The sequence below is a fragment of the Athene noctua genome, chromosome Z, assembly GCF_965140245.1.
Source record: "Athene noctua chromosome Z, bAthNoc1.hap1.1, whole genome shotgun sequence".
Lineage (NCBI taxonomy): Eukaryota > Metazoa > Chordata > Aves > Strigiformes > Strigidae > Athene > Athene noctua.
In genome coordinates, this window is record NC_134077.1 from 69,124,513 (window position 1) to 69,151,793 (window position 27,281).

The 27,281-nt window shown below is 34.9% G+C and overlaps 1 protein-coding gene across 9 annotated transcripts in view; it reads right to left on the reverse strand.

Moving 5' to 3' along the window:
- The window catches only part of KDM4C (lysine demethylase 4C), a 280,337-nt gene that overhangs the window by 115,812 nt on the left and 137,244 nt on the right, over window positions 1-27,281 (reverse strand). For 8 of the 9 annotated variants that reach the window (XR_012635528.1, XM_074932069.1, XM_074932071.1 and 5 more), the window contains exons 9-12: window positions 17,018-17,211; window positions 14,006-14,244; window positions 11,596-11,957; window positions 9,107-9,218 (exon numbers count right to left, since the gene is read on the reverse strand). Coding sequence is in view for 8 of the 9 variants with exons in the window: in XM_074932069.1 (XP_074788170.1) it covers window positions 9,107-9,218; window positions 11,596-11,957; window positions 14,006-14,244; window positions 17,018-17,211 (907 nt within the window). In the remaining variant the exon portion in view is untranslated. Of the gene's footprint in view, window positions 1-9,106; window positions 9,219-11,595; window positions 11,958-14,005; window positions 14,245-16,216; window positions 16,277-17,017; window positions 17,212-27,281 lie in introns of all 9 variants that reach the window. The other variant, XM_074932067.1, reaches the window with a different exon arrangement.

The following is a 27,281-nucleotide window of genomic DNA, read 5'->3' on the forward strand; positions in this document are numbered from 1 at the left end:
GGGTATTTACTTCTCAGTAGCAGTGCAGAAGTTAGAAGAGGAGAAATGAACACATACCATGCTAGAACAAGAAAAAGAAACCATTATAAAAGATAACATAATGCATAAGCAATGTACACAGAATCAAAATACGTTCTTAGACTTAAAGTTGCAGCCTCAAATCATGTATGATGTCCATACACGCAGGGATCATTTACTATGGTCTACTGAAACAGACCTCATGCAAGTGATGGCCACCCCGTACACCAAGAACAATGAATGATCAGAAGATATCCAGTTTCATACTGATCCTTTTCAGGGTGAAGATTCAGGTTACTCCTAAAAATAAAGTATTATGAAAGTGTTTGCTCCCATGGCAAAACAAAATGAACAAAGAAAGTAATGGGCCTGAACCAGCTGCAACCCACATATTCCTTCCCAGAGACTGGAAACATCCAGCTTTATGAGAGTGAGCATATTATTAGACACCAGTAGTGAAATTCACATTTATATTTTGACTGAATTACACATTAAAACCGCTACACTCCCCTAAATGTAGATTGTACTTATAATTGTGATTTGAGTGCACACTGTATCGCACTGCTAAACAAAAACATATCTAACTTGAAATGACTTCAAGTAAGTAAATCTCCTATTATGCACTGAATTTTCCATATGTCAAATATCTAAATGGACCCTGTCAGACTGTACTGGACTCCAACTTCTTCCTCTAACAAATGGCAAAGCAACTAAAATGTACATGATTTACATTGCTATGTTGCTGTTAAACTAAATTTGAGAAAGCTCTGAGGACTCATGTTGTGGAGAATCAGTTTACATTACAAAAATAGTTTTACAGGACTGTAGTGCTGACATTTTTTAAAACTACCATTTTTAGTTTGCTTACTAATTCTTGCCACAAAATCATTCTCTACTTCAATCACTGGACCATAAAAGTACCAAATAAATGTAAGGGATAAATATTAATCTTTCATCAGCTGAATTCCCTAAATAGCGACTTTTTTGTGAATACAGAACTGAGCCCTAATAGTTGAGGTTCAAACTGTCAAAGAGGTCTACTTATTCTGACTACCACTTGAAGCACAAGCAACAAATTCTTACTGATACTAAAAAACATGAACTATCTAGTGACTCCAGAAATACATATTTATCATGTCCAAAAACCAAGCTCAAAGGTCATCCACTAATCAACTATATTTAAAATGTGAACATGAGGGCACAGAAAGGAAGGTGTTCTTATATCTGTAAGAACTGCCAACACAAAACATGTATAGCATATTTGTGATATGATTTCCATTTATATGTATGTACATTAAGGCAATTCCAGAAATTTCACCTGTCTTTACACTGTGTAAGCTTAAAGAATAGCCACTGTATTTACAATTTAGTTCAAAGAGGCATTTCATCAAAATCAAAACAGAAACAAAAGAAAATCTGATGGAATTTACTGCATAGCCTATCAGCAAAATAACAGAGCTGTCAGACTGCAAGCAAAAGACTGGCAGATACCCGGTCTCTTGAAAAGCTTTAATTCAGAGCACCGTAAAAAACATTACCAGCTGCTTTCTCCATTCCATTCCTCCATGAATTTTTTACAATTTTTAATGAACAAAACTTTTACTTTGCAATCGAAATTGCTTGCGGTCACTGTACTCATCAGCTAGATATCTGATCAACAGCTAAAATTAAACTGGAAATTTTAGGAACTGCTATTGCCATCCACATACATCCTTACTGATTTTCTAATGAATCACCATAGTTTGCCATTTAGTTTCAAGAGCTTAGTAAAGCTCATTTAGGCTAACCAATGCCAAATGTAGAGTATGTAATTCAACTTAGAATAATTAAGGATTACTTAAACCTGAAGGTCTGATCATGTATAACTTTATCCCAGTGTTTGGTACGTATGACGTCAACAATGTAAAATTATTCTATCATAGATGATTCAATGAAATCCACACAGTTCCATACAGAAAAGACAATTTTATTTAATTCTTCGTCTTTACTTAAAATTAGTATCTCATGAACATCTGGAAACTTAAGGGATTACCCCTAAAATCAGCTCTAGAGTGGTACCCACTGTTGTCAATTACCTGTTGGAGTTAACAAACATGCATTATATTATCATTGTAAAAATATTAGCATAGTAGGCTTTTTCTTCTCAATTTTCTTTCTGTCTTTTAAGAATGTTCTAAGTTAGCACACAATCTAATATTTACTGTTTTCTAAAACACCACAAAACTCATCCAACCTACTTGTCACTATATGCATCTGTATAGAAGTGGAAAAATACAGAAAATATCCAATCTTCAGACATCTCTTGCCTATTAACAAAAAAAGGGTCACTAAGCTATGACGGAATTCTTTGTTACATCTTCCCTGGACTAGAAATTAAAATGTATCTTGACTGACCATACTGCTATGTACTATACAGCCAAATAAATATCCAAGTACTATGCTGTTAGAGTGTTTTAGAAACATTACAGAGCAGATTTACCAACATACTCTCATTTTATGCTACTCTAGGGATAAAAACAGTACAAAGTGGGGAAAACATATTTTATGTTATTTTATATCTCTAACGTATGTCAATATAGCACTCCAGCATAAGTGCCTCTGGGCAAAACAGAAGTGAAATTTTGGGGAACCAGGTTACTTGAATGCTTACAGTTAACATTGTGCTGAAGTTCTCCATTGAAGCAAGGCTTCAAGAAATTATCTTCATAAATTAAGTATGTAAGATGCAAATCAGAAAGACTCAATCACAAGTCCAAATTCACATGACAAACCAATGCCTGAATTGGAATTATAAATTAATAGCTTCAGGCTACAGTTCCTGCAGATCATTAAAACAAATATCCCATAAACACCCCATACACTAGACAACAGTTGCATTCAAACTCCCTCAAGGATCAATTTTTTAAGTTTACACACTTCTCAGCCAAGAAAAAGCATTTAGTAAAACACCATTGGCATTAAAATCAAGTCACTTCCAATACTGATGTTTCATAAAGCAGCTTCAGATTTTGACAAAAGCAATGATAACTCTATGGACTAGAATTTTTTTACTTTGGAAAAAAAAATTACTACCATGATATCTTGGAACTAGGATAATTCATTAGGCAATCCTCTGTACTCGGGGAACCAATACTTGTTAAATGCAAGTCATACATTTTATGTGTTTCTCTTTGGACTGTAATTACAGAAACAGAAGCTCAATTCCAGAATACAACCTCACAGCAGAGACATCTGTTTCCTTCACAAATGTCATACGAAGTTTGCCTACCAACGCCATAGCTACCCTTGAGAAGGCTACTGAGAGGCTGCACTAATGCAGCATGAAATCCATTTCCATTCTGGCACACTCGATAATGAGAAATTATACATGCCTCTATATCTAAGACTGTAGTTCTATGCACTATTTTAAGAGGTAAAATATATTTTAAAGCTAAGAAAGGTGCACAATTAATGTTGTAACATTCATCTAGAGGACAGTAAGTCTTAATGCTCACTCAATATAACACTGTCCAGCAAATGAGGCATAAATGTTAGAGGAACCAGTCTGTATTTTCCCTCTTGAATCAAAATAATGGCTGCTCTTAGATGCTGGCATTTGCAGGCGTCCACTCTAAGGCAGATAAGCACTGCTTTTGAAAGATGTCAAGGGACAAGGGCTGACAGTGGAAATAATCAGAGTTGTATGTTCTTGCCATTTCTGGAGATCAGCTGCTAGCCCACAATGTTGACAAGAGTACTGGACATTCAGGAAAAGCCTGACCTTTCAACACCTTCCTTTCCTAAATACCTACAGAAGATTCTACCTCAATTTTGTAGTTTTTTGAGTCTTCAGGTTATCACATGCTACATAAATGCTAAAAATTTTTATTGATTATAGTAATCAAATCTTGAAAAGTGAATCTAAATAAATCAGAAAGTGTAGGTACCAGAGGAAAGGAGAGAAAACACATTTTTCTATCATAGTGATACTGTTACAAGTGGCAGATTGTGAAGGTCTCTTCCAATGCTAGATGATCAAGTATGAAAAATACAAATTCTGTACTTGAGTAACACACTCACACAAGAGCGAAGTATTTTTAAGAACATAAAACATTCAAAAAACAGATCAATATAGCATGAGAGTGAAAGCAATACTGCAAATAATAATACTAATGTGGAAAAAAACCCTGTGCCTCTATCAATCAGTTAACAAATTCTTCTCTACTTCTGAAGTAATACCAGAAAAAAAGTTAACATTTATTTCTGAAATAGGTAAGAACGTTCAAGCAGAATCTAGCATTATAAGCTCTGAAGCAAAGGAATCATAATTGCATCATCAAGTGTAAATTTCTTCTATTTCAGCATGCTTAACCCATTTATGACATTACTGAACAAGTCTTATATGGCTTGACTACTAGTATCAGAACAAGGTCATCTCACAGGATGCTGACAGTGAACATAAAAACCGAAGCAGCTTATTTTATGATATAGCAGAAGGAAAACTACAAATGTAAAAGTAGCAATTTTCACTATTCAAACTCTTGTACAAGCCATTCTTTCTATTCACAATATTTTTATCTCTGTTTCCTTATCTTACAAAGTAACAGAAGCAAAATGACTTTGAACTTCTGAATCATATTTAAAACACTCAAAACTGTGTACAAATAAAGCCATACTGAATTCAATCTATATACTATTATTATATCATTTAGGGCAATAGGAAATTTTAGTCAACTTGAATCTAAAAATAGTTTCTAATGTTGCGTGCCCAAATATTGCTGGAAAGAAATCTCTGGGACCAATCAGTGTGCATCCAAAGTCAGTATGCTTTCTCCTTCTGCTGAATTTGCTTTTTTATTGCTTAAGTAAGCAGAAATATAACTGCAATAAGTACAAAAGAATAATATTACCACAAGCCAATATACCACATTGAGCACAAGACCAAGGTTCATTATGTAAAAATTATCAGTTTTTTGACTGTGACATACAGCTCAAACTGTACTGCTGCACTTATTTTTCTAAACTGGCAGCCTGACTATAATTTCTGGGATTGATTCCCCAGTTCCCAGTATTTCTCATTGCTCAGTCCTTTAGGCATTAATTCCACAAAAGCAATCATAAAGGAGACTCAGAAGCCAGACATACATAGGGAAAAGCTTCAGGGAGAATTAAAAAAAAAAAAAAATAACACCAATAGACCATAAAGAAACAATTAACCCAATCATTTTTCTGTAGAAGAAACATTCAGATCATAAAGAAACATCCATATAAAGAAACATATCACTGATAAAAAGAAAACAAAAACTCAATGTCCAAACAACCCTGTACAAAAAAAAAAAAAAATTTCTGCCAAAGGACTCTTTATTAACAGCAGATCCAGAAAGTCTCTGTTAAAATTAAGCATGCTGTCAAATACGATAATACTCTATTTGCAAAATTATGATTTTGAAATGGCTGACAGTGTCAAAGAATGCTGCCTTCATATTAACAGCCTCTGATCACTTCTATTCACAGAAACTTCCTAAAAGAACTCTAGTATCTGAAGGACTTCACATATATTCATTTGACTGTAAATTATCTGTATTAGAAATTACTACCTCGTGGAAAATGACATGATTTGCAGATGAACCATAGAGCCCAAATTTCTTCATTTTTCATAACACCACTAGCCCATATCATCATCTTCTTTCTTCATTTTGTTTACATTTATGATTTTACTGGACCCAGATAAATTAAAATGTAAAGATCAATTAATGTATGAATACACAAGTCCTCTTTTTAAAGGAACAGATCAACTCAAAAATTACAGTACCAAGTGACTATAGTACTATAGCCATTACTGCATCATTTTTGTTCAAAAAACAACAGAAAACAAGAACTAAGTATGCATGATGAATTACATTCCTGGTAACTCTAGAATATGGATGAAGCACCTTCATAAAGAGGAACACAGTCATTAGTACATTGTTACTGATTACTCCCCTGATACCTGTCAAGAAATATTCTTGAGCACAATCAGAAAATTCTCCTCTGATTGGCATTCATCTAGTCAGAGATCTTTAACTTGCATGCCAGCATGTGCCAGGAAAGCTTAATGAGGCTTCAGTTTGCCAGTCTCCCTCAACAATTCTTCAGTCTCTGTCTCAGATGTAAACATTATGCTCACCTCAAATCTATTATTTCTCTTCTGCTGTTCTCACAAAAGCATGCTGGTAAATCAGAGAAACACAGATGAAAACAATATCAAATTCTAGTTCCAGATAGCACATACCAATAACTGCCATGTCCAATAAAACTCTTAGATACTTCCTTCATTCAGTAAGAAGACAGGTGCTTAACAGCTACTTGAAATTACTCTAAGACAATGTTTTCTTTTCCTAGCAAAGCTACACCATTACCTACCACAATGGCAATCATCATGCAAAGAGGAAAGACTGGAATGTATATGCTTGCTGGGATGCTGTTCCTTCACATAAAATTAAGACAACACGAAGCTGATAAACTACTGGATAAAACAGCAAACAACAAGTAGAATCCTTGAGATTAGCAAGCCAGTGCCATCACATCATTATCTAGCCAGATTATATCATACACACTCCATGCTTAAATAGGCATTTTACACTATGTTTTAACTATAATGTTGAAAAAGCGTAAACAGGCAAAAGGAATATAAATCTCTAATTAAAAAGGAGCAATTTCACTGCAACCTACCACGTATTTAAGTCTTTAATTACTTTACTAGATAAATCTTAATATTAGTATCATCCTTTTTGTGTAAATTACCATAACACTTTCTGAAATATGCTCTGTCTAGCCCTCAAGGTATCGAAACATATCCATGCATGATACAGATCATGGGCCTAAGCTGTCTCTAATTTTCAGGAAGATGCTTAACAGCTAATTGCAGTATCGTGCCTGGAAAAACTGCAGCTCTGATAAAAAAGAGAGAGTACAGTTTTCCCAAACTAGTGAGATGGAAGACATAAATCAATGACTTCAGGCCTGGAATAAGGAGGGAGATGTACTGATGAGGGACCAGTTAACAACACCCAGATCAACAATACCTAATCTTATGCTAACTAAAAGAATAATACTCGTTAGTTACAAGAATAACAGTCAATTAACAGGCATGCTGTCTCTCTCTGAAGTCAAGAAAGTTTATCTGTAGCTCTAAGAAACAGCTACTGTTGACTAGAGGTAATAATTGAGGGGGGAAAAAAAAAGATCAGGAAGCCCAGCAAGACCTATCACTTAAAGAATAAAATAAGAGCTCCAAGCAAAATGCAGGTACAAAGTGCAGGTAAACAGTAAAGCATACAGCAATGTTGGAATCAGACCTGTAACGACAGACACATCAGCTCCATTCTGCACTACACAGTGACAAAGTGTCTAAGGGAGTGTGGGGATGAAACTCCAGTTCTGCTTACTGAAGAGATTCTGGAGAACAGCACCTGAAAAATCTGCACTTTACAGTACCAAAATGCTAAGGCAACAGGAAAAAGGAATATATTTGTTTTCCTTTTTGATGGATAGTCTTGATGCACAGTTCGATAAGCTTCACAAGGCAGGTAAGATAGAGTAAAGTAGCTTTATTCATCAGCTTTGGCTGGCTGTATGTGTGATTGCTGGGTAAAGCAGATGTACTTTTTCCACTTATTTCAGAGAAGCAAATCCCTATCTTGGGCAAATTTCTTAGCTTTTGTAGCCTGTATCTGCCCAAGATGGTGGCTCTCTATAGTTAAAGCACTCAAGTAAACTCAAAAAAGAGCATCTGAGAAGTTCTGAGTATTGTGATATCTACACATTACAGAGCACTAAATTCATAGCTGCAGAATAATTTACTTACTTATTTTGTACAGAACTCTGTTCTATATAGCACTGCCGTTTATCATCATTATTTATGGACCTGCTTCTTTTTCTTAGTTTCTACTTTGCTTGAAGCGTCTTAAGGTACCATACAGTATGCAATAACATGCACATCTTCAGTCTATAGTGAAGATCTGGACAAGCATATTCAGAATGATTGTCTAACATTAAGCTTCTTATTTATGCAATTAAGTTAAACAATTGAATTTTGTGGTCACTACTTTGCATTAAAATAAAATTTTAAAAAATTACTTAAAACACCTAAATGTCAAATCAGAAGCCCAGACTTACACATTCCCAGGAAAGCCATTCAACCTGCTTCTAGTTGCTTTGTGCCACTTAAAAGTAAGATGAAAACGCTCTAAGAAAATTTCTCAAGAATTGTTCAGTTGAGGAGATAGAGAGGAAATATTTTGCTACATTCTAGTACACAAAGGTTGTTTGTCTAAACATAAAGGTTGTATGTCTAAAAACAGAACTATTTTTTCCATATCTTTCTATGTTTGTACAGTATGTGCTTTTAACGCCTTGCACATTAATTGCAAACCTGCACACTACTTAGCTACAGAAGCATATACAGAGATATGAGACACTTAGATGACATATGCATCAAAATCAGTTTTTAAATTACTATTTTAAATCCAGAGAGCTGGATTACCAAAACTATGGGAAAAGAGATATTCATTCTTCCCATATGAAACTAAGCAAAAGTTTGGAAAGTAAGACATATGTAAAGACTCTGACAAGTTTTTGATGATACTCAGAAGTCTGTAGCCTTTTTCTTGAATGAGAACTATAGTATCTTAAGACTAACTCCCAAATGTCCAATGTCTATCAAAAAACAGCCAACAAGGAAAAAGTACCTTTAAAACAGTGTAGGGAACTACCGCTTACATTTAAGATTCGTATTCAGAGGATTCTTATGTCACTTTTATCTACGTTTACACAATTAAAACTTGATCTTAAACACCACTGATGTGAATTTGAATAAGGTATATTTGATTGGTGAATATACTTGTTTTAAATGACATCATATTGTTCAGAGCTTTTTGCAAAGACATGTCCAATGTTTTTAGAAAAATCTGAATAAAAAAAGGCAAAAAGTAGCTGAGGATTCAGAGGCCTCGCTATTTACATTTCCTATCCATAAAGAAATTATTTCATTTTTGCTTTGCAAATACTATATATACGGTCTCATAAAGACAGAACAAGATCAGAAAAATATATTAAATAACAGACCCACCTTCATCATTAGTTGCTTGCTGTTTAACCAAAGTCATTGGAGATCTAGTTGGGGGTTTTTTTAGTGGATGATAACAACTCTTAGGTATTTTCTTTCTTTCAACTTCCACTGACTGAAAAGAAAAAAAGCATAACTAATTTAGTAAGTAATTACACAAAGTGAATTTTGATGAACAAAAACATTCTTCTGTAAAGAAGCACTGATGTCAATTCTGTAAATATTATCAGAGTACTTGAAGCACCTTTAGTGTACTGATAAAACATTTGTCTCTAATTCAGAATATATACTTTAATTAAAAAAGAGCAATCCTTGTCAAACACAAATGGCTTGGGGTATAAGTTACTGCTGCCCTTCCCAAATTACATGGCATAAATCCTGGTTTGCTCAGATGAGGTTTGAGAGGAAGAACAGCCCAAATACTTCTGTAGAACTAGAAGTACAATACAGCCACTAACTGTAGAAAATGTAGGAGATGAGGTAGAAATGTAGAAAATGAGGTAGAAACCCACTGATTAAAAGAGGGCAAAATTCCTGAGAAAGTAAAAAAAAGATCTGGAGTTGAGATAAGAAGAGTCCTGATGTACAGTTAACATATTGATTTGGGATATGAGAAAATTTCTTCCTCTCTCAAGCACCCTTATGTACATTCAGCTTGAAGTTATACTTCAAGAATTAAAGCCAATGCCACAAATTCTAGAAGTGCAGCTTTCACAACTCCAGGTTTGAGTGTGAGTAGAGGAATCATGAAGTAAACCAGCTGCTGATGGTATCTTCAGGTTCAGGAGCAGAGGAAAGGCAAGCACACTGGCAGAAAGGTGGGAAGGACAGAGGCTCACGTGATTTCTACAGACCACAGCATTCTGCTCCACAAGGCCCTGAATCTAACCTAGCAGGTTACACACATGCCCCTTGACTGATTTGAAGATTTATAATTACTACTGTAAAATGGAAAGTAAATTACGAAACAACATTGTATCTACTGTGAAAAAAATAGGAAAGATGTGGTTAAAGCACAGGACACGTTTATGATCTAGAAAAAGTTACCAACTAAGTAAAAAAAGAAAGAAGATGGGCCTTTTTAATTGCATTTGTATAATGCTTTTTCACTTACAAGAGAAAGAGTATACAATTATACTGCAGAATATCTGAAACCTCATATATATGTCTGAAAGGCACAGAAAGAGATAAATATAACCTCTAATACATGATGATTAAAACACTGAGTTGTTTATAATGCTCCTTATTATTACAGTGGAAGGGCTGGAGCCAAGACTATTAAAACACAACATAGCAAAAAAATCATTAGTGCACAGTTCATGTCTGTGGAAGGGTCTGCATGATTTTACTTTAGCTTCTAAAATATATTTCCCAGTAAATCTGTCAATCTGGCAGTGCATTTCCTGCTCTCTCTCTGACAAACTGAGATTGAACTCACAACTCAGAAAGCTACTGTGACTACCACCCCATGGCTTAATTTTTCATTATGCTTCCTGAAGTCAAAGCTGCTCACCCTTCACAGCTGCACAGCAAGAGCAAAAAAAAATACTTTAAGTTTGTAGAGGTGCTCCAATGAGAAAACATTATTAAACCTGCTATTTAAAAATTATAAAATATATTCCTTTTATTAGAGTGATCTTTTCCTTCAGGTGTTTCCTTTACACATTTTAGGCCATTTCCAAAATCCAAAACCAGTGAATTTCAAACCCTAAAAATCATAGCCTGTATGATCCTGCTATACCCATGTCTTGAAGATTCTCCTTCTCCAACTTCAATACTATGCATAGTTTCAACTAAAGCAAGCAAGTCTGTAAGATTTCATAAACTGTGTGAGATAATGTAACAGAATGAAAGTAAACTTCGTTTCCACCTAACTCAATGAAGATATGCTCCTCAGCTTTGCTTCATCCACTCTGTCATTTGAGAAAGGCATCAGTCCTAAAATAAATTACCGTGTGCTTCCACACTGATATGTTCTCTCCTTTATCAGTACGTCTCCCAGAATCAACCCATTCTGCTGACATTTACCAGCATACTGTTAACTCTCCTTAAGACTCAGTCAAAACAGCCATTTTTTATAAACACAAATACACGATACCAAATACAACACCCATCTCTAATAATTTCAATTCCATGTCAACATCAATAATTAAAGCTGATAGCCTTGCTCTTACTAGCAGGCAGCAAACATAGAAATAGCTTGAGAATAGTTGCTGACAGTTCAGATTCACAGATGTAAAGTGAAATTACTAGACATCTAAAATTAGAGGGAAAATATGTCAACAAGTATGATCCAGACACATTCTGCTTTTGGATCCAAATTCCCGCTCTTGCCTGAACACTTCAAAACATGTTCAAACTAGCATCTGATTAAAATCATGCATATTCTTAGGTCCTTTAATATGGATATCAGGTGTCATTGGAAACATGTTCATTCACATTTCATTAAATCAGGACTATATTACTATAATGACATAATGAGCTTCACATACACTGGATGTTTCAATGAAATCTTCTTCATCTTTTTTTGCAACATGCACTTCTCCATGTTCCATGCTACTTCCACAGCTTTCCAGGTTGCTGACATCATCCTCTACTGAGACATTTTCCTCTTTATCTGGGTTTTCTCTTTCAGAAGTTTTTCCCTCTGACTTGCAGTATGGTATGGATGAAATTAACTGATTCTTAGATTTCAAACTCTCTTCTTTTCTACAGCTATCAGAAGCAGGCATGTGGACCACAGAATCTTCAAATGTAAAGAGAGGATGACTGGAATCTCTCATGTCCTCATCTTCCATTTTTGTTTTTTCTAGTACAGGAACATGGCTCAAAAATGAGTCTGAATGGTTGCTTCCTATAGATCAAGAATATGCTTTGTTAATAAATCTCACTTTATACTACTGTATTTCATTTCACAACAATTTGAGTTATTCAAATTCAAAGCATGTTTCCTCATTTAGAAATCATACAGAAAAGCATGTGGTAGAAGGACATACACAAATGTGGAATACGGGTTTGACCAAAGAATAAATGAAATGTAAATGTTTTGAGTTTGGAGTGTGAAATATAGCTTCAATCATTTAATCTGTATTTTGTACTTGAATTACAACAGGTCTTCATGTCATTCAAAATAACCAATATTCATGTACCTTGTTTACTCTGACAGCCCACAAGTACTCCGACTATGTTTTTAAGAAAAAAAAATATAAAAATATTGATATACTGAACTTTATAGCCTCCATTTATACCTATTGTGCCTGTTTTAAAACTGAAAATAAACAAATACTAACAGTTTGCAATTAAGAAGACATATTTCAAATAGATATCAAGAATATTTTTAAAACAGCACCAGTCTAAAAATGAAAAGCAATTAGCATAATTTTGTATTTCAACCATAATTTTCTATTTCGATGATGCTGAAGGGCGAAATTTTGTGGATTTTACTTTATTAAAACTCTTAATCTGCTGATGCTTGCATGAACAATGGATTAGGGAGATCACCTATAAAACACGTTCCTGAAGAACTCTATGGCAGACACCACAGTGAATTTTGATTCAGCAGCACACCCAAGGCATTAAAAAAAAGTCTCTGAAAAGTCCCTTTCCATTCTTTCTTTACAATGGTTATTTAAATTTGTTTTTCTGAAAAAGTCCTTTTCAGATCAAATTAACATAAGATTTAGTAATCAACACCAAACCATAATCTGTGGAAGCAAAGAGTACTGCCTTGACTGAGCATAATGGACATACTAGACAGAGATAATGCAGGACAAATGGCCATATCCAACCAGAGCTTCCACCATCATATCTAAAAAGGTTCTTTTCCCTACAGAGGTCCACACACCACCCTTTAACAGCACAAAGGAAAGAGGATAGCACTCAACTCCTCTCTGCTCTTTCTTCCCTTGCCAATGAATACAGAATGGCTGCTAACTAAATACTAGTTTCGCATTGGTCATGAACACTCCAAACCTCTATGAAAAGGTGAGGAAAGCTGTAAAGGAATAGCATCTTTAAAAAAAAAAACAAACCAAACATCATTCGAACAGTCCTGAAAAGGCTCTGATAGACTACCAACTAATTTGTACACAAGGAATTTCTAAGCCCCCATACCGGAACATTCACTTTGTTGTATTTATGTGGCTCAATCTTGGTGTTTACCATCTCCAAACAACCATTAACATAACCATTCATATTCACAATCAGGGAAATTCTATGCACAATTTGCAAGGAAATTTTCAGTATCAATATAAAAGCAAATGGGACTGCTCACAAACTTAGTTAAAATGGCAGGTTTTCTTTCTGAGTAGAAATGTGAAACTACACCTGAACTACAACGAAATGTGAAGGAGAAGTAGTAAAGTCCAGAATAAACCAAGTATATTATTATAAAAATAGTTGTAGGGAAAAAAAAGAACCATCTTTGCTTTGACAAGACCTTTATAACTTGCATAGTCAGACAGCTCAACAGGAAGTTACAGTCTCAGAGAATTTTTGTGCATAAGTATAGTCCACTTCTAATATGCAGCATTCTTCATGTACATACATGTAGTGTACTACAAACATATATGCTCTGTATTGTTCACTTAAGTGTTACGACTTTTTTCACATTAAAAAAAATTAGCTGTAAAAATTTTCAGTCTATTGAAGAAACATAATTTACCTCGTCCTTTCTCTACCTTTAAAAAACACTTCACTAAATAGGCAACATTACCCTCACCTCAGAATATTAATTTTGGCACTTTCTTGTTCTTACTGAATATCAATCTTCCCTGCATAACTTTATGTATATTTCAGTATGCTACTTAGGATAATACTATGCTTTAACATCCACTGATTTGTGGCATTAGAGTATCAACAGCCTACAACTTACATGTGAAACATAATCAGTCCTTATCTCACCTGCAACCTTGACATTATCCAATAAATGTGGATCCAGCTGCATCCTACTACTGTTTTCTTCTTCCCCAGAAGGCACTCCTGTGTTTACCAGTCTCACTTTTTTTCCAGGTTCTTCACTGACCTTGAAGCCATCAGTCGCTGCTTCAGTTGCTATGATTTCTGCACCAGCTACCTCAGCAGATACTCTCTTGTCCTCTGGAGTTTTAAGCTTTTTAGATTGAGATCTGGCGTAATGGAAGCTGTTATAAGAGATATTGCTGTCAGAATGTCTGTCTTGGATAAGATAAAACATCTACCAATATATATGTCCCTTTCACCTGCTTAAAGTGGTAAAAAACTGACAATATTTCACCTTTTTGTGTTGAGATAGTGTTTACAATTTATTAAGTGATAGATTAACAATTGACTGAATTTAATCTTCTAATCTTTTATCACCATTCTATGGTAAAGTTATTACACTGTAAAAGTAAAATAACCTTAGGTAACTATTACTTAACCAGCATTCAAACAAGCTTTTTAATGAATGATACTTTTGAACCTGAAACAGAATAAGCCTTCTAAAAGTAACGAAGACAAAACATTCTCAGCTGCACTAAAATCAGGCGGTATTTCCAAACCTCAGTGATACTAAAACACTAGTCTGAATACCCTTGTAAAATCAGATCTTTTTAGGTTTCTTAGAGAAGTTTTTATAGGCATTTTAATACAAACAACAACCATCTGAAAGAAGGAAAAATTCTCTTCACCAAATATTTTGAATAGCTACAATATTAAGCTATTAAGCATTATAAGAATAGCTACAATATTAAGCAGTACATTTCATAATGCTGTGTAAAAAACTAAATTAAAATTAAAATTTCAGCATAAGTTTTTGTTTCCTCAGAAGTAGAAGGTAAAGGTCAAAGCAGAAGAAATGGCACCCTCTGTCAGAAACTGGTTTGCATTTTATGTGCTTGGGACAAAAAGTAACAGATTAGTTACTTTTAGTAAGAGATTAGTGCAGTTCCAAAATTCAACTATGTGACACAGGAGGAGATGTTTATGTGCTTCATCACACATCAGGTTTCAAAACTCATTAACACACTAGTGATAAATGCTCAAGTATGGCAAGGTAAACCAAGAGTTTTCAAAAGTCTTGAATCCTAGACTACAGACATCTCCAGAAAAAAATTCTGCTACCCCTTACATTCTATCTTATGTCCACCAGTATGTATCATTCAACACCCTCCCTATAAAATAGTAATTTCCAGAAAATTTGCCAAAGTATGAGATACTCATCAGTTCACATTGTAATATAACAGCAAGTGTTATTGTTTACATGCAGCCATTAAATGTTGTATTGTATCAAAGTATTTCAGCCATAAATGTCAGAGTTAAGCTCTCCCTGTCACTATATTCATGACAATTTCCATAGATGGTATTGCTATTTTCACTCTGCTGGAACTTATATTATTCCCGTAATCAAAATGACAACAATTTCAATTGACACATTACACTAGAAATTAAGCTGAATAAACATTTTATCGTCCCTTTGCAATATGCATTGTTACCATGCCTGAACAAAAGCCAACTCAAGAATTAAACAGCACTGAAATTGTGTTTATTAGCTTAGCTAAGTGCATGAAATCAGCCCACATGTTCCTGTGATAAAAAACTTTCAACAGAATTATTATAAAGTCTTTGCTTTTAGTTAAAACTGGCTACCCATAAGGGTACTACCAAATGAATCACTGCTGGTTGAAGTGTGAACTTTGCAGTTACATTGTACAATACAGAAGAGTGAAACTAGCTCAGGGCAAAGTGCCGTTCAAGTAGCTAAACAACATAATTACTCTATCTGTGTGTCCTGGTTAATATTATACATATCTAACAAATTGGCTGTCCAGCTGCTTCACTAGTTGTCTTCAAGAACTAATTCTACCCCACAAATTATTCTTACCCAGAATAAACCCAATGATGTATTTCTCAATTATAATGTTCCACTACAGTGGCAGTTGGTCCTCTTCTTTACGGGTTGACTTCCCTATCATTTTCTTCACAAAATACATTAACTTACAAAGAAAATGAGGAAATACAGTTTAAAAGCAAGTTAAAAAACTAACAATATTGTAAAACATTTGAAAGAGGAAAAAGGTCTTAAAAAAAATCCGTATTATGTTTAAACCAGCAAACTGCACTCTGAAGTAAATAGATACCAATAAAACTGCCTACCCTAGGCTAGAAATTAAGTAGAACTTTATTAGATAATAAAGATGAAAATCCATAAAGATACTGTTAAGTAAGACAGGAAAGCATTAGTGTACAAAAAATGTTTGTGCAATGCAAACAAAAAACATGGTGCACAACAAGAAAACAGATGCCGCTATGAAACAGCTTTAATATGTTAAAGCTTTGACAGCTTCAGTGGCAAGCTGAAACTTTTTTCTCCTAATTTTCTTGGTGGTGTCAGCACCAAGAGTTGAGATTTAGGACTTCCTTATGCCAAATTATAATCTGTGATTGACCTGTGGTAGACACAAAGAGGTATCAGCTGCAGCACTGTGAGAGTCTGACAAATAGGCAGTGACACCTCCTTTGAGTTAGATGTCAGTGAGGACTAAGACTATTGCTAGAGACTTCATACAGCTGTTGGGATTCTGTCACAGCCCCATGATAAATTTTTCCAATTTAACCTTTACCTCAACTCCTAGGAGACTTTTCCCTTGTCATTTGGTTGCAAACATCACTAGAAACAATGGCTATCATCCACACCTTGAAAATTTCCATGGAATAATCTCTACTAAAGAAAGATTCTAAACACCACACTGGAATGCGTTTTGAGGCTCTCTGTGCTGATTAACTGCAGCTATACGCACAAATTGTAAATTGAATTAATTTTTCACAGTCACTCTGAAAAACCCTAAAACTAAATTAATTCAAGTAAAACAGCAAATAAAGCGCAAAAAAGGTAACTAAAAGGAAATTGACATCATATTGAAGACAATTAAATGGAGAGTAAAGAAACATAAATACCAGCTGGGAAAGTTCTTTATTTTCTCTCTTCTCCGTAGCCAGACCTTTACTTCAGGTGTTGATTCAGGAGTTGGTTTTGTATGATCGATGGTGTATAAATCCTTGCCCTGTTTCCACAGCTTGTATCTGCCTGGTTGAAACTTCTTCACAAAGATGTCCATGGATAGCGTCACCATGTCTCTCCTACAAGTGCACTGCAAGAGAAGACAGGAATTTATAAGTGACAAGTAATGGAATATGCTGCAGTTTGCAGTAAAGAAAGTCCAAAATAAAAATTCCACATGTGAAAACTAACTCCTCTTCAATCAAAATTTTCCTTTCCCCTTCTTCCTCACTTCTTCAAGGAATAAGAATCGTTCAAGTGAAGACACTATATGAACAAATGTGACACACTAGGACTCCAGAAAAGTACTTATGGACACTCCAGTGCTTCATTAACTCCTACAGCTTAAGACCAAAACCAAACCATAGCTTTTCTTTTTGGTCTATTAGCTGTTCTTGATAGTTTCAAGCATAATACCATGTTAAATCCAGAGACTGCACATATCTTTAGTGGCAACACAATTTTCTTTTTAAAAATAACTCACATAGTATCCACCTGACCCAAAGGTCTTTACAGGCATATACAGTCCTAGGTTTTAACTCTTCAAAATAAAATGCTGTCCTGGTTTCAGCCAGGACAGCGTTAACTTTCCTTGGGCTGAGAGGGAGCACAGCTGGGAGGCCAGGCCTGGATTGGCCATTGGAGTATTCCATAGCATGTGATGTCATGCTCAGTGTATAAAGGAGGCGGCTTTGGGTTGGCACAGCAGGATCTTTGGTGCAGTTGGGACTGCGGCTGGGGGAGGACTGCATACAGGTCACCAGGTGGTGAGCAACCACACTGTGTATCACCCGTTTGAACTTCCTACTGTTACTGTTGGTTTGTTACTATTATTAAACTGGGGGGTTTTATTCAATTTACAAATTTTCTTTTTTCGTCCCTCCCCTATTTCAAGTGGGCATGGGGGGGGAGGGAAGTGACTGGCTGCAAACTGCTTGGCTACCACCCAAGTTCAAACCACACAAAAGCATACCAGTACCCAGGTTTTTCTGCAAAGCAAGAGAGGAGAATATTATGTTTCAGGTATAGAAGACTGTGTAATCTGACCATCTATACAATGCAGACCCTAAAAATCTCATGGAGGACTTCCCTCAATGTTGTTTGAGTCTCTTAATTTAGTCCAAAATTTTTCCTTTACAAATTATGCATGAGTGGTGCATTTATTTCAAATAAATGATAATGAAAATGCAGAGGAATCTTCACATGGAATACTGTAGACGCTGAGACAATTTTCAGACTAAAGCTACTGTACCTAATGCTTCAAAATGCTTCGTGTCAAGCAACTGCAATAAGTAAGTACATCAATAAGACTACAGCACAAACTATTGTGGTGGGTTAATCTTGGCTGGCTGCTAGGTGTCCACTAACCTGCTCTCTCATTCCCCCTCCTCCGCAGGACAGGGAGAGAAAATAAGATAAAAAAGCTCATGGATTGAGATAAGGACAGGGAGATCACTGACCAATTACTGTCAAAGACCCAGCTTGAGAAAATTAGATTAATTTACTGCCAGTTAAAAACAGATTAGGATAGCAAGAAATCAGAACAAAACTACCTGCTTCCCTCACCTTTTTTCCCAGGCTCAACTTCACTCCCGACTCAGTATCTGCAGGGCTGTTTCTCTCACATTGTTCTCACTCCCTCTCTCACAGCTGCTGCACGTTTTTTACCCTTTCTTAAATATATTATTACAGAGGCACCATCAGAGTCGCTGAAAGGCTCAGGTTTAGGCAGCAGCAGCTTCCTTTTGGAGCCAGGTGGACCTGGCTCGGTCTCATACGTGGGATCTGTCTGATCCCTTCTCACAGAAGCCACTGCTGCAGCCCCCCTATACTACCAAAACCTTGCCATGTAAACCCGGCACAGTTATTCAGATAAGAGCAAACTGACTGGTTAAAACATATAGTCTCAAATGGAATAACTTATAAAAAACTTACTAAATTACTCTGTTCAAGGGCAAAACTGAGAAAGTACTTGCTTTCAGGTAAAGAGAGATAAACAAAAAAACCTGGTAAATGCATGGTCTGGCTTTCTTATTTGCTACAGCTAGTTTTATTGTCAGTTTTAAAGAAAGAGGGTGCTTAAGCACAGGAAAGTTGTAATACACAAAGGACAGAATACAGCTTTTCTACTAGCTACATTTCTGTGTGCTGGATGCAAATTTCTTTATCTGCTGTTTTCACCTATCATTCCTAGGCCACCCTTCTTCCTCTTGAAAATCATAAGATACATAAGGAAAAGAAGGCATCTGAGATGTATTAAAAATGCCTGCAGTCCTTTCAGTATGTCAGCATCAATATGCTGTATATTTGCAATACTGCCCTCTAATGGGAGATGCAATGGGAAAAAAAAAATCAATATAGAAATTTTAAGTTTATGCATTGGTCTTTTAATGATAGTTTTTACCTAAAATATGATCAGACTTTTTGTTATTATTTGTATATACTTACAAATACACAGATTCTGTAAAAGACTTAACCTTATCTGAAATAGTGTGTCTCATTCAGAGAGTCCTTCGTTATTCGCAATGAACACTAACAGAAAAGCAAGTAAGATACTTACCTATACTGGAAAGGTGAATAGATAGTCCATTGTACTATTTTTAACTTTTTAAAACATAGTTTGTAACATAAAGACAATCAATCCTGGGTTTTCTCTCCATTTACACTCAAAATCCTTTCATATTCAAGCCATGTTGCTGGACACCGATTAGAAATGGTTGTTAAAGCAAAAATTTAGAGAATTATTGCTTTTGCTGTTAGACCCCAAGACTTCCGGTGGTTTAGAAGAAAATATTTAAGTCAGCACTGAAGTATCAAAAAAGAAAATACAACAAGAAACAAAATGTATTCTATGATGGAATGATAATAATATATGAAGAGACTCAAAATAAATGATGTCTAAATGGTGTACAGAATTTCTTTCAGCAGTCTTTGATTGGTTTCCACTACATTTTAATAGAACTACTGCAACTAATTTTGAAAAAACAAACAGGTATTAGAAACATATTTTTTTAGAAGTTTTTTAAATTTTTCAAAACATACACTTCTGAGTAAAAAGTAATGGAGAAACATTACGCTCAACAGTATAACTGCTTGCCTGAAAATACAGGAGACAGGCATGGAGGCACTAAAGGGTGGGACTATTTGGAAGTATATCAGACAACAAGGGCAGATATGTTCGTAAAACAATTTATACTCATATTCCCTAAAATAAGACAAGAAAAACTAAATAATCAGTTGCTTTGATAAATAATCTGGAGGATCTCTTGTTGTTTCTTGGTGGTAGTGGTGATAGTTTTCAATGTTTTTTCTTCGTTTTCCATTTGACTGACTTATATCTGACAATTATATGGCTTCCTGCTCCCAGGACACGGGGGTCCGAAGACAAAAGAAAGTTACTGAAAGATTCTTTCTAAAGCAGAACTAAATGTCATTGTGCTGAAGAAGCCTCTAGGGACAGACAGAAAAGGGACATGCCGCTGTCTACTAAAATACTCACAGTGATACCTTAATGAATCAAAATAATTTTGGAAGCATCTTTTAATATTTTTTAAAGTAAATGCAAAATCATTGTATCACCAGGAAAAATACAGCTGATGTTGCCATAGATAAAAATTGCAACCTTTGCATCAGAAAGAAGTATTTTCTATATGAAGCAGAATTAGTCTGACACATATTCTTCAAAGATTAGTATGACAATCAGAATATATAAGGGAACAGAACTCTCAAAATTCTTTGATATTACTATTAACATCATCAGTGTCACTATTACTATTAATATTTATCCTATCATAAAGCTACAGCTTGGAGGTAAGCAATTCAAACATTTATTATTAGCTGCAAATTTTTATAGAAATGAATAGGAAGAAAAATCTTTCAGCAACTGTATCTAATGGGTATAATTAAATCTGAAATGTATTTATAATATGAAAAAATTACCTAGGAGAGATACTCGGACAAAAGAATTTTTCAAATACTGCTATTTCTGAATGGAAAAAAACCAATGATTTACTACTTTAAAAAAAGACAAATTTTTCCCATTTTGGATTGTGATTCAGCAAAATTTAAAGAAATACAAGCTTCTAGACATGCATATTAGATACACACTTAAGCACATTCTAAAATAGGGACTATCTCCTAATTGCTCTCACTTAATAGTCATAAAATTCATGTTTTGATCAGCTGCATACTGGCTTACCAAAATCTATGCTAGTACCTAAGAACAGTTCTTCAAAAACATTTTATAACATTAAGAATTGAGTACATGTCTTAAGGGCTTTTCTAATACTCCATCATTAATATTAAACTCATCAAATAGTATCACTGGATTTTTAAAATTAATATAAAATATTCACTCTGTAGAGAGTATCATATTTTGCAGCGATACGGATTAAACAGACAATTTAATTTCTCCTATGTAGCTAGAAAGAGGAGAGAAGCATTTCTTAGTACTCAGTTCTAAGCACAGAAATTATATCCAGAGTCAAGCCTTTGTGATTTGCATTTTCAGTTCAATGAAGTATACCTGATGATGTACCTTCTAAGATGTGAAATTATGTCTTTATCCACACAAATATCTTCTCAACCTAAAGATCAGTTGTTATACTATAGTGTTATACTATTTAACACACTAAGCTTAAAATATCTGGAGAATTTTGGACATTTTGCATTTAGTATTCGATTTTGTTAATTAAAATGTGCTTTTAACTATATCTGAGATCTATTTTAGTTAAAATTCTTCTGAAGTATTAGTAAGAATAAGATAAAATAAGAACAACAGTAGTACTTAATTGGGCTAAACGTTTGTCCTTCCTTTACATAATCATTACGGGGTGGGAAAAAAAAAAAAAAAAAAAAAAAAAAGAGGCACCTAATTCACATTGCAACTGCACAGTGTAGGTGAAGTTGTTTTCTACACATCCATGGAACAGCATGTATTAGACTTACAGTCAAGAGAAAGTGAGTTTTCTTTGTAAAGAGAGAATAGATTTTTACAAAACATATTACAACCCAACAAATTAGCAGAATGAGTCAAGTATTAGGCTGGTAACCTTCTTTATACACTACATAAGTCCCAGTCTGCAAAGCATACTCTAAAAATCATCCAATCAAGCTATCTTTCAATGATACGCCTTCTTAAGTGCTTATAATGATTAAAGCTTTCTTCATGATACAGTGCATGGACATACTTATCGGAGAGAAACATTTTAAATAATTTAGGTTATTCGTACCAGCTTAACTTCAACTGCACTATTTCACCCACTATATTCCACTCTCCTTGCAATACTTTAAACGAATCATGTACAAACAATGTAAAAAATGTGGTTTGATAAACAATATTTAAAGGTGCTGCAACTGCAAGTGCTTCATGTGGACTACCTGTAGAAGTGCTTGATAGGTACTGTTTCTTAGGAGGACAGGATTTAATAAATTCTGGTACCAATAACTGTTCTTTGCTATGGAATCAGGCAGTGATATATTTTCACACTGACCTTCTGGCAACTTGTAGGCAGTGTTGCAGAAACCTTTGATATCAGTTAGCCATCTGTGCAAGCTTCAATAAAGCAAGCCTTCCTTTGGTAAGTCATAAAGAGTACACTCACTCTTCCCTGACATCCAGTCACACACAATAAAAATAGAAAATTCAAAACATCACTCTTTTTAAGCTTATTTTATACACATTGCACTATGTTTTGGGTAAATAATAGAAAATAAATATTTCTAATAAATTATTTATATTCATATATGCATAAGAAAATAGTCTGCAATATTTTAAAAACAGTCCAATATTTAAACAGTGCTTTACGCAATATCTGTGTTTTTTCTTGATTCCTATTTCCAATTTATTTTACACTTACACCTAATGCCACCTACACATTCCTATACAAAAAACCTCAATTTATATCATGCAGAATTGTTTCCATCAGCATCAAATGCCATTGCAAAAATGTGGCTGTTTATCTCCAATTCCTTTGAAACCTGGGCAGCAAAAACAGTGTGACACAAACACAGATGAAAGAATCCCATCTTTTCTTAAATGTTCCACCTCTCAGCCCTTCTTTCTCTTTATCTTATCTGTCTGTTACACCTTGTTGATTATACTCTTTTTTCATTTACGTGACCCAGAAACCACTGAATTAAGTACAAGTTAGGCGGTCAGGTTGAGAATACTAATGAAAGTCAAAATGGAAGCTAGACATCAGTCTATGACCCAAGGAACTTCCTGGAGACAGGTAAAGATGAGGTCAGAGAGATATTTCTATGCACAGCATGAGGAGAGATGGAGCTTTACACATTTGGTAATTTTACAGGTCTTCCTGAACTCTAAATATGACTTGTCATCCAGAGTAACAGATTAATGCACAGGACAGCATTCTCACTTACCAAGTTTTGACACCTATTCAACCAGCAATTTTGAAGGCGGGAGAGTGGGATGGGGGTGAAGAAAGGCAGGACTGTTGCAATACATGCTGCCACTTTTGATGCAGCACAACTATCATTGCCAACAAAGCTCAACTCTCCTGAGTGTAAATAAAACAGTTACAAAGATAACTCTGATGATGTTTAAAATTCACTGCTGGTTTGGGGGTTGTCCAGGGCTTTTTAGGGTTTGTCTGGGTTGGGGTTTTTTCAACATGAAAATAATTCATGGAGTATCCACAACTATACTCGCCTTGTCTGCCCTATTACCTTAAATCCTTTACTGGTATCTTTCCTAACGCTGCTATCACCCCATGGAAGATTTAATCATTAGCTATTAACTTTTTTCTCTTCATTCTGATTTTACTCTGTATTTCTAGCCCAAATTCTTCTCCTCTGTCACCCACATTCACTTCTCCATCCATCCCTGATGTCTAGACACAGAAACTCTTTGCCTGGAGTCTTTACCTCTCTGCTATGTGTCAGCTGCCCTTGCTCCATTCTTCCCTTAGCTCTACATTGTTTCTTTTCTCAGTACCTTTGGACTGCATTTTCTCAAATCCAGAAAATAAAGGCTTCTGTCTCTTAACTTAAACTGTCTTTTAATTCCTGTATTTTAAAACTGAAGGATTCTGCAGCAGACCAGAATTAACCAATTCTAAAAGATCTCCTGAAGTAAGAAAACACTCTGTGCAACGTGTATATACATCTCATTACAAATAATATCTTGTAACTGTGCAATACGTAATACAGGCCGATTACCATGTCATTCCTCATCTTGAGCACGTGAATTCCACAATCATTTGTTTTTACTTACTACACTAAATCATTTACTTACTTTACTAAATCATTTGATTTACTTACAAAAAGTTTACTACTATCAAGCATAAAAAAGGAATTCACAGATGACCCAAATACAGCAATTCTCAACAATTACATCTATCCTTAGCTCATTAATTACAGCAAAGGGATTGTTGTATGTAACACATCGTAGTTAAGAAGTCAGTATAGCAGAATAACAGGAAACCTAGTAAAGAACTTAAATTCAAGGTGAGATTTAACAATAATTGGAGTTTCACGGTAATATAACCAGATAAGTATAGACACATTTTTTTCCACAAAAATTTGAATTTTTACAGAGCTCCAAACCTAGCTGTCATTATTAAAAATTATGGTTGCATTTACACATGATAATGCTCACAGGCAGATCATTTTGAAATCTAACTACTATTATGACTCATCTAAAGCTTTACAACTGTTGAGCATTCCCCAGTGTTGCTTCTGAAGCACAGCACAGCAAACAGAGTAGCGACTTGCCCTTATATTAATAAAATAATAAATTACTTTTTAAAGTTCAGAAATTAATTTTTTCTAAAAATTTTGAAGATATTCTAAAACGTCATGACACATTTTTCTCAGGTTTTACCTTTCAGCATCTAAAACACTGTATTAAGGGATGTTAAAACCAGCAAATTTATGTTATCAATGGTAAATCACAGTACTTAATGACTTCTACCTGGGGGAGGAAGAAGTAAGCGATAAAATTCCAAACAGAGAGAAAAGATGTGGCCAAGTCTCATGTGAAGCATGTAAATCACCATTATATTCATTAAGTTTAACTAAGGCATATGATACATTCTTGCAAAATTTGGCTCAGTTTTTCTAGACTTAAATGCCCAAAATTCATCACTCATGTACATCCTGTAGCTTCTGTAAATGCTGAGTCAAACAGCAGGCTGAATAAACCATTGTTTTGTTTATGTGTCAATAACCTCACTGCTCCTGTTAAGTGTTATTCTGAACTGAAAATTCACAGAGGATAACTATAAAAATTAACACCTAACAGATTTATTCTAGTTTAACAATCTAATAAATCACTTTTGGCCAATATGACTCTTGAGTTTATGACTCCCAAAGACACTTCATTTGTACTCTTGCTCAGCAAAACAGAACAATATTTAGAAAACCTATATAACGTCCAACAGATAATGAAAAAATCTCTAGTTCTATATACCCTCATTCCAGGAAATTTCAGAATCCTTTGCAAATATTAATGTTTCTTCCTGACAGCACAGAAGAAACCAGATCACAGAAAGACTCGTCTGTGAAGGTCACAAGGCAAGCCACATCCAGAACTGAGACTAGAATATATCTGATTTTCAGTCCCCTGCTCCAGATGTTAGACTTAATTTCTAAACCGAACAAATGAAAAGAGAATGACTTTTCCAGTTCTTAAAATAACTTTTTTTTCCAGTGCTCTCCTACTATTCCAATTCTATTACAGAGGGAAGAAAAAAAAAAGGTAAAGAAAAATATTAGTGAAAAAATAATTATATGGTCCTACCATGTATTTTTAAAGCTGGTAAAACCCCAGAAATTTCAAATAAACTATCTATCAGTTATACAGCTATCTATTTATGTAGCTTACCATTTAACAAAAGATGGAAAGGAAAGAAACTGTAGCTATGCAATGTTCTACCACTATTTAAATCCAAATTTAGTAAGCAATGAAGCATAGTGTTATTAATAAAAACCCAACAAGACACCAACTCTGACCCTCAAAAAAAAAAAAAAAAAACCAAACCAAGCCTGTTAGAAACAATGGGGGAAAAAAAAAAAGTACCCAATTAGAACAAACTTCAGAAGGAAGATTTTCTGTCATTGTCAAGTAAACCATGTGGCTTGGAACAATGCTGTGTTAATACGTTGAGAAGTGAGGCTTTATGACACAGATTGTCTAGGTTTGGGAATGTAGGAGAGGATGAGAAAGTAGAAGAAGTCGTAAGACTGAAACTGCTGAATCCTTTATGACTCTTTCCTCTAATGAGCAAAAGCTGCATGGAAAAATCAACAAAAGTTTACCTGGTCAGGTACTGAACACACTCTTGATACAAAGTATCTTGCAGACCTGCAATCCAAACCCTCAAATCTTCCTACCAGGGTACTGAAGTGGAAAGCTGAGCACAAAACCAGTAGCAACACTAAGAGAATGAAATCTACTGACAACCCAACCTTATGGTTAGTATTTTGGAACACTGAGCTCAACTATTAAAATTATTCAAATGTAGAACTTGAAAAAATATAAATCACAAGAGTGGAACCAGAGCATGATGTATTTCACCTGTAACAAAGAGGAAAGAATAGCTGAACCAAAGGAAAATTCATTGCATGAAGTATGCATTCAAATTAGGGTGAAACTACACCTAGCAATTTTTGGAAGAAATGGAGTAAGTTTCTGTTGACTAAAGCTCTCATACAAAGAAACAGACTCACTGATGCAAAGCAAAGTGCCTTCTAGCAAGCACTGGGTTATCAACAAATACATCATTGTCACTGAAGATCCTGGAAAAACATCTGCCAATAGTCATGGAAAATTGAACTCATTCCTAGAAAATATGAGTTTCCAGCTAACAAATATGACAGACAAACAGAAAGGCTCAGTGTAAACAGAAATTGTATTCAATTTAGACTCCTAATGAAAAAAAATGACAGACCATTCAAAGCAATAGAATTTCCTTCCTCTCAAGCAAAGAAAGAAATGAAGGAATAATGACAATGACAACACAGACCTTTCTGACTTATGTTTTCTAAAAGAATGATAATCAAATGAAGGACTTGACATAAGATGATGACCAACATTCCTCTTAACTCTGATAATTTACCACACCCTAAAGCTGGGGAAGTAAACATTACTTCACTATTCACTGAACAGTGCTGGTGATACTGCTGCAGTGATCACTG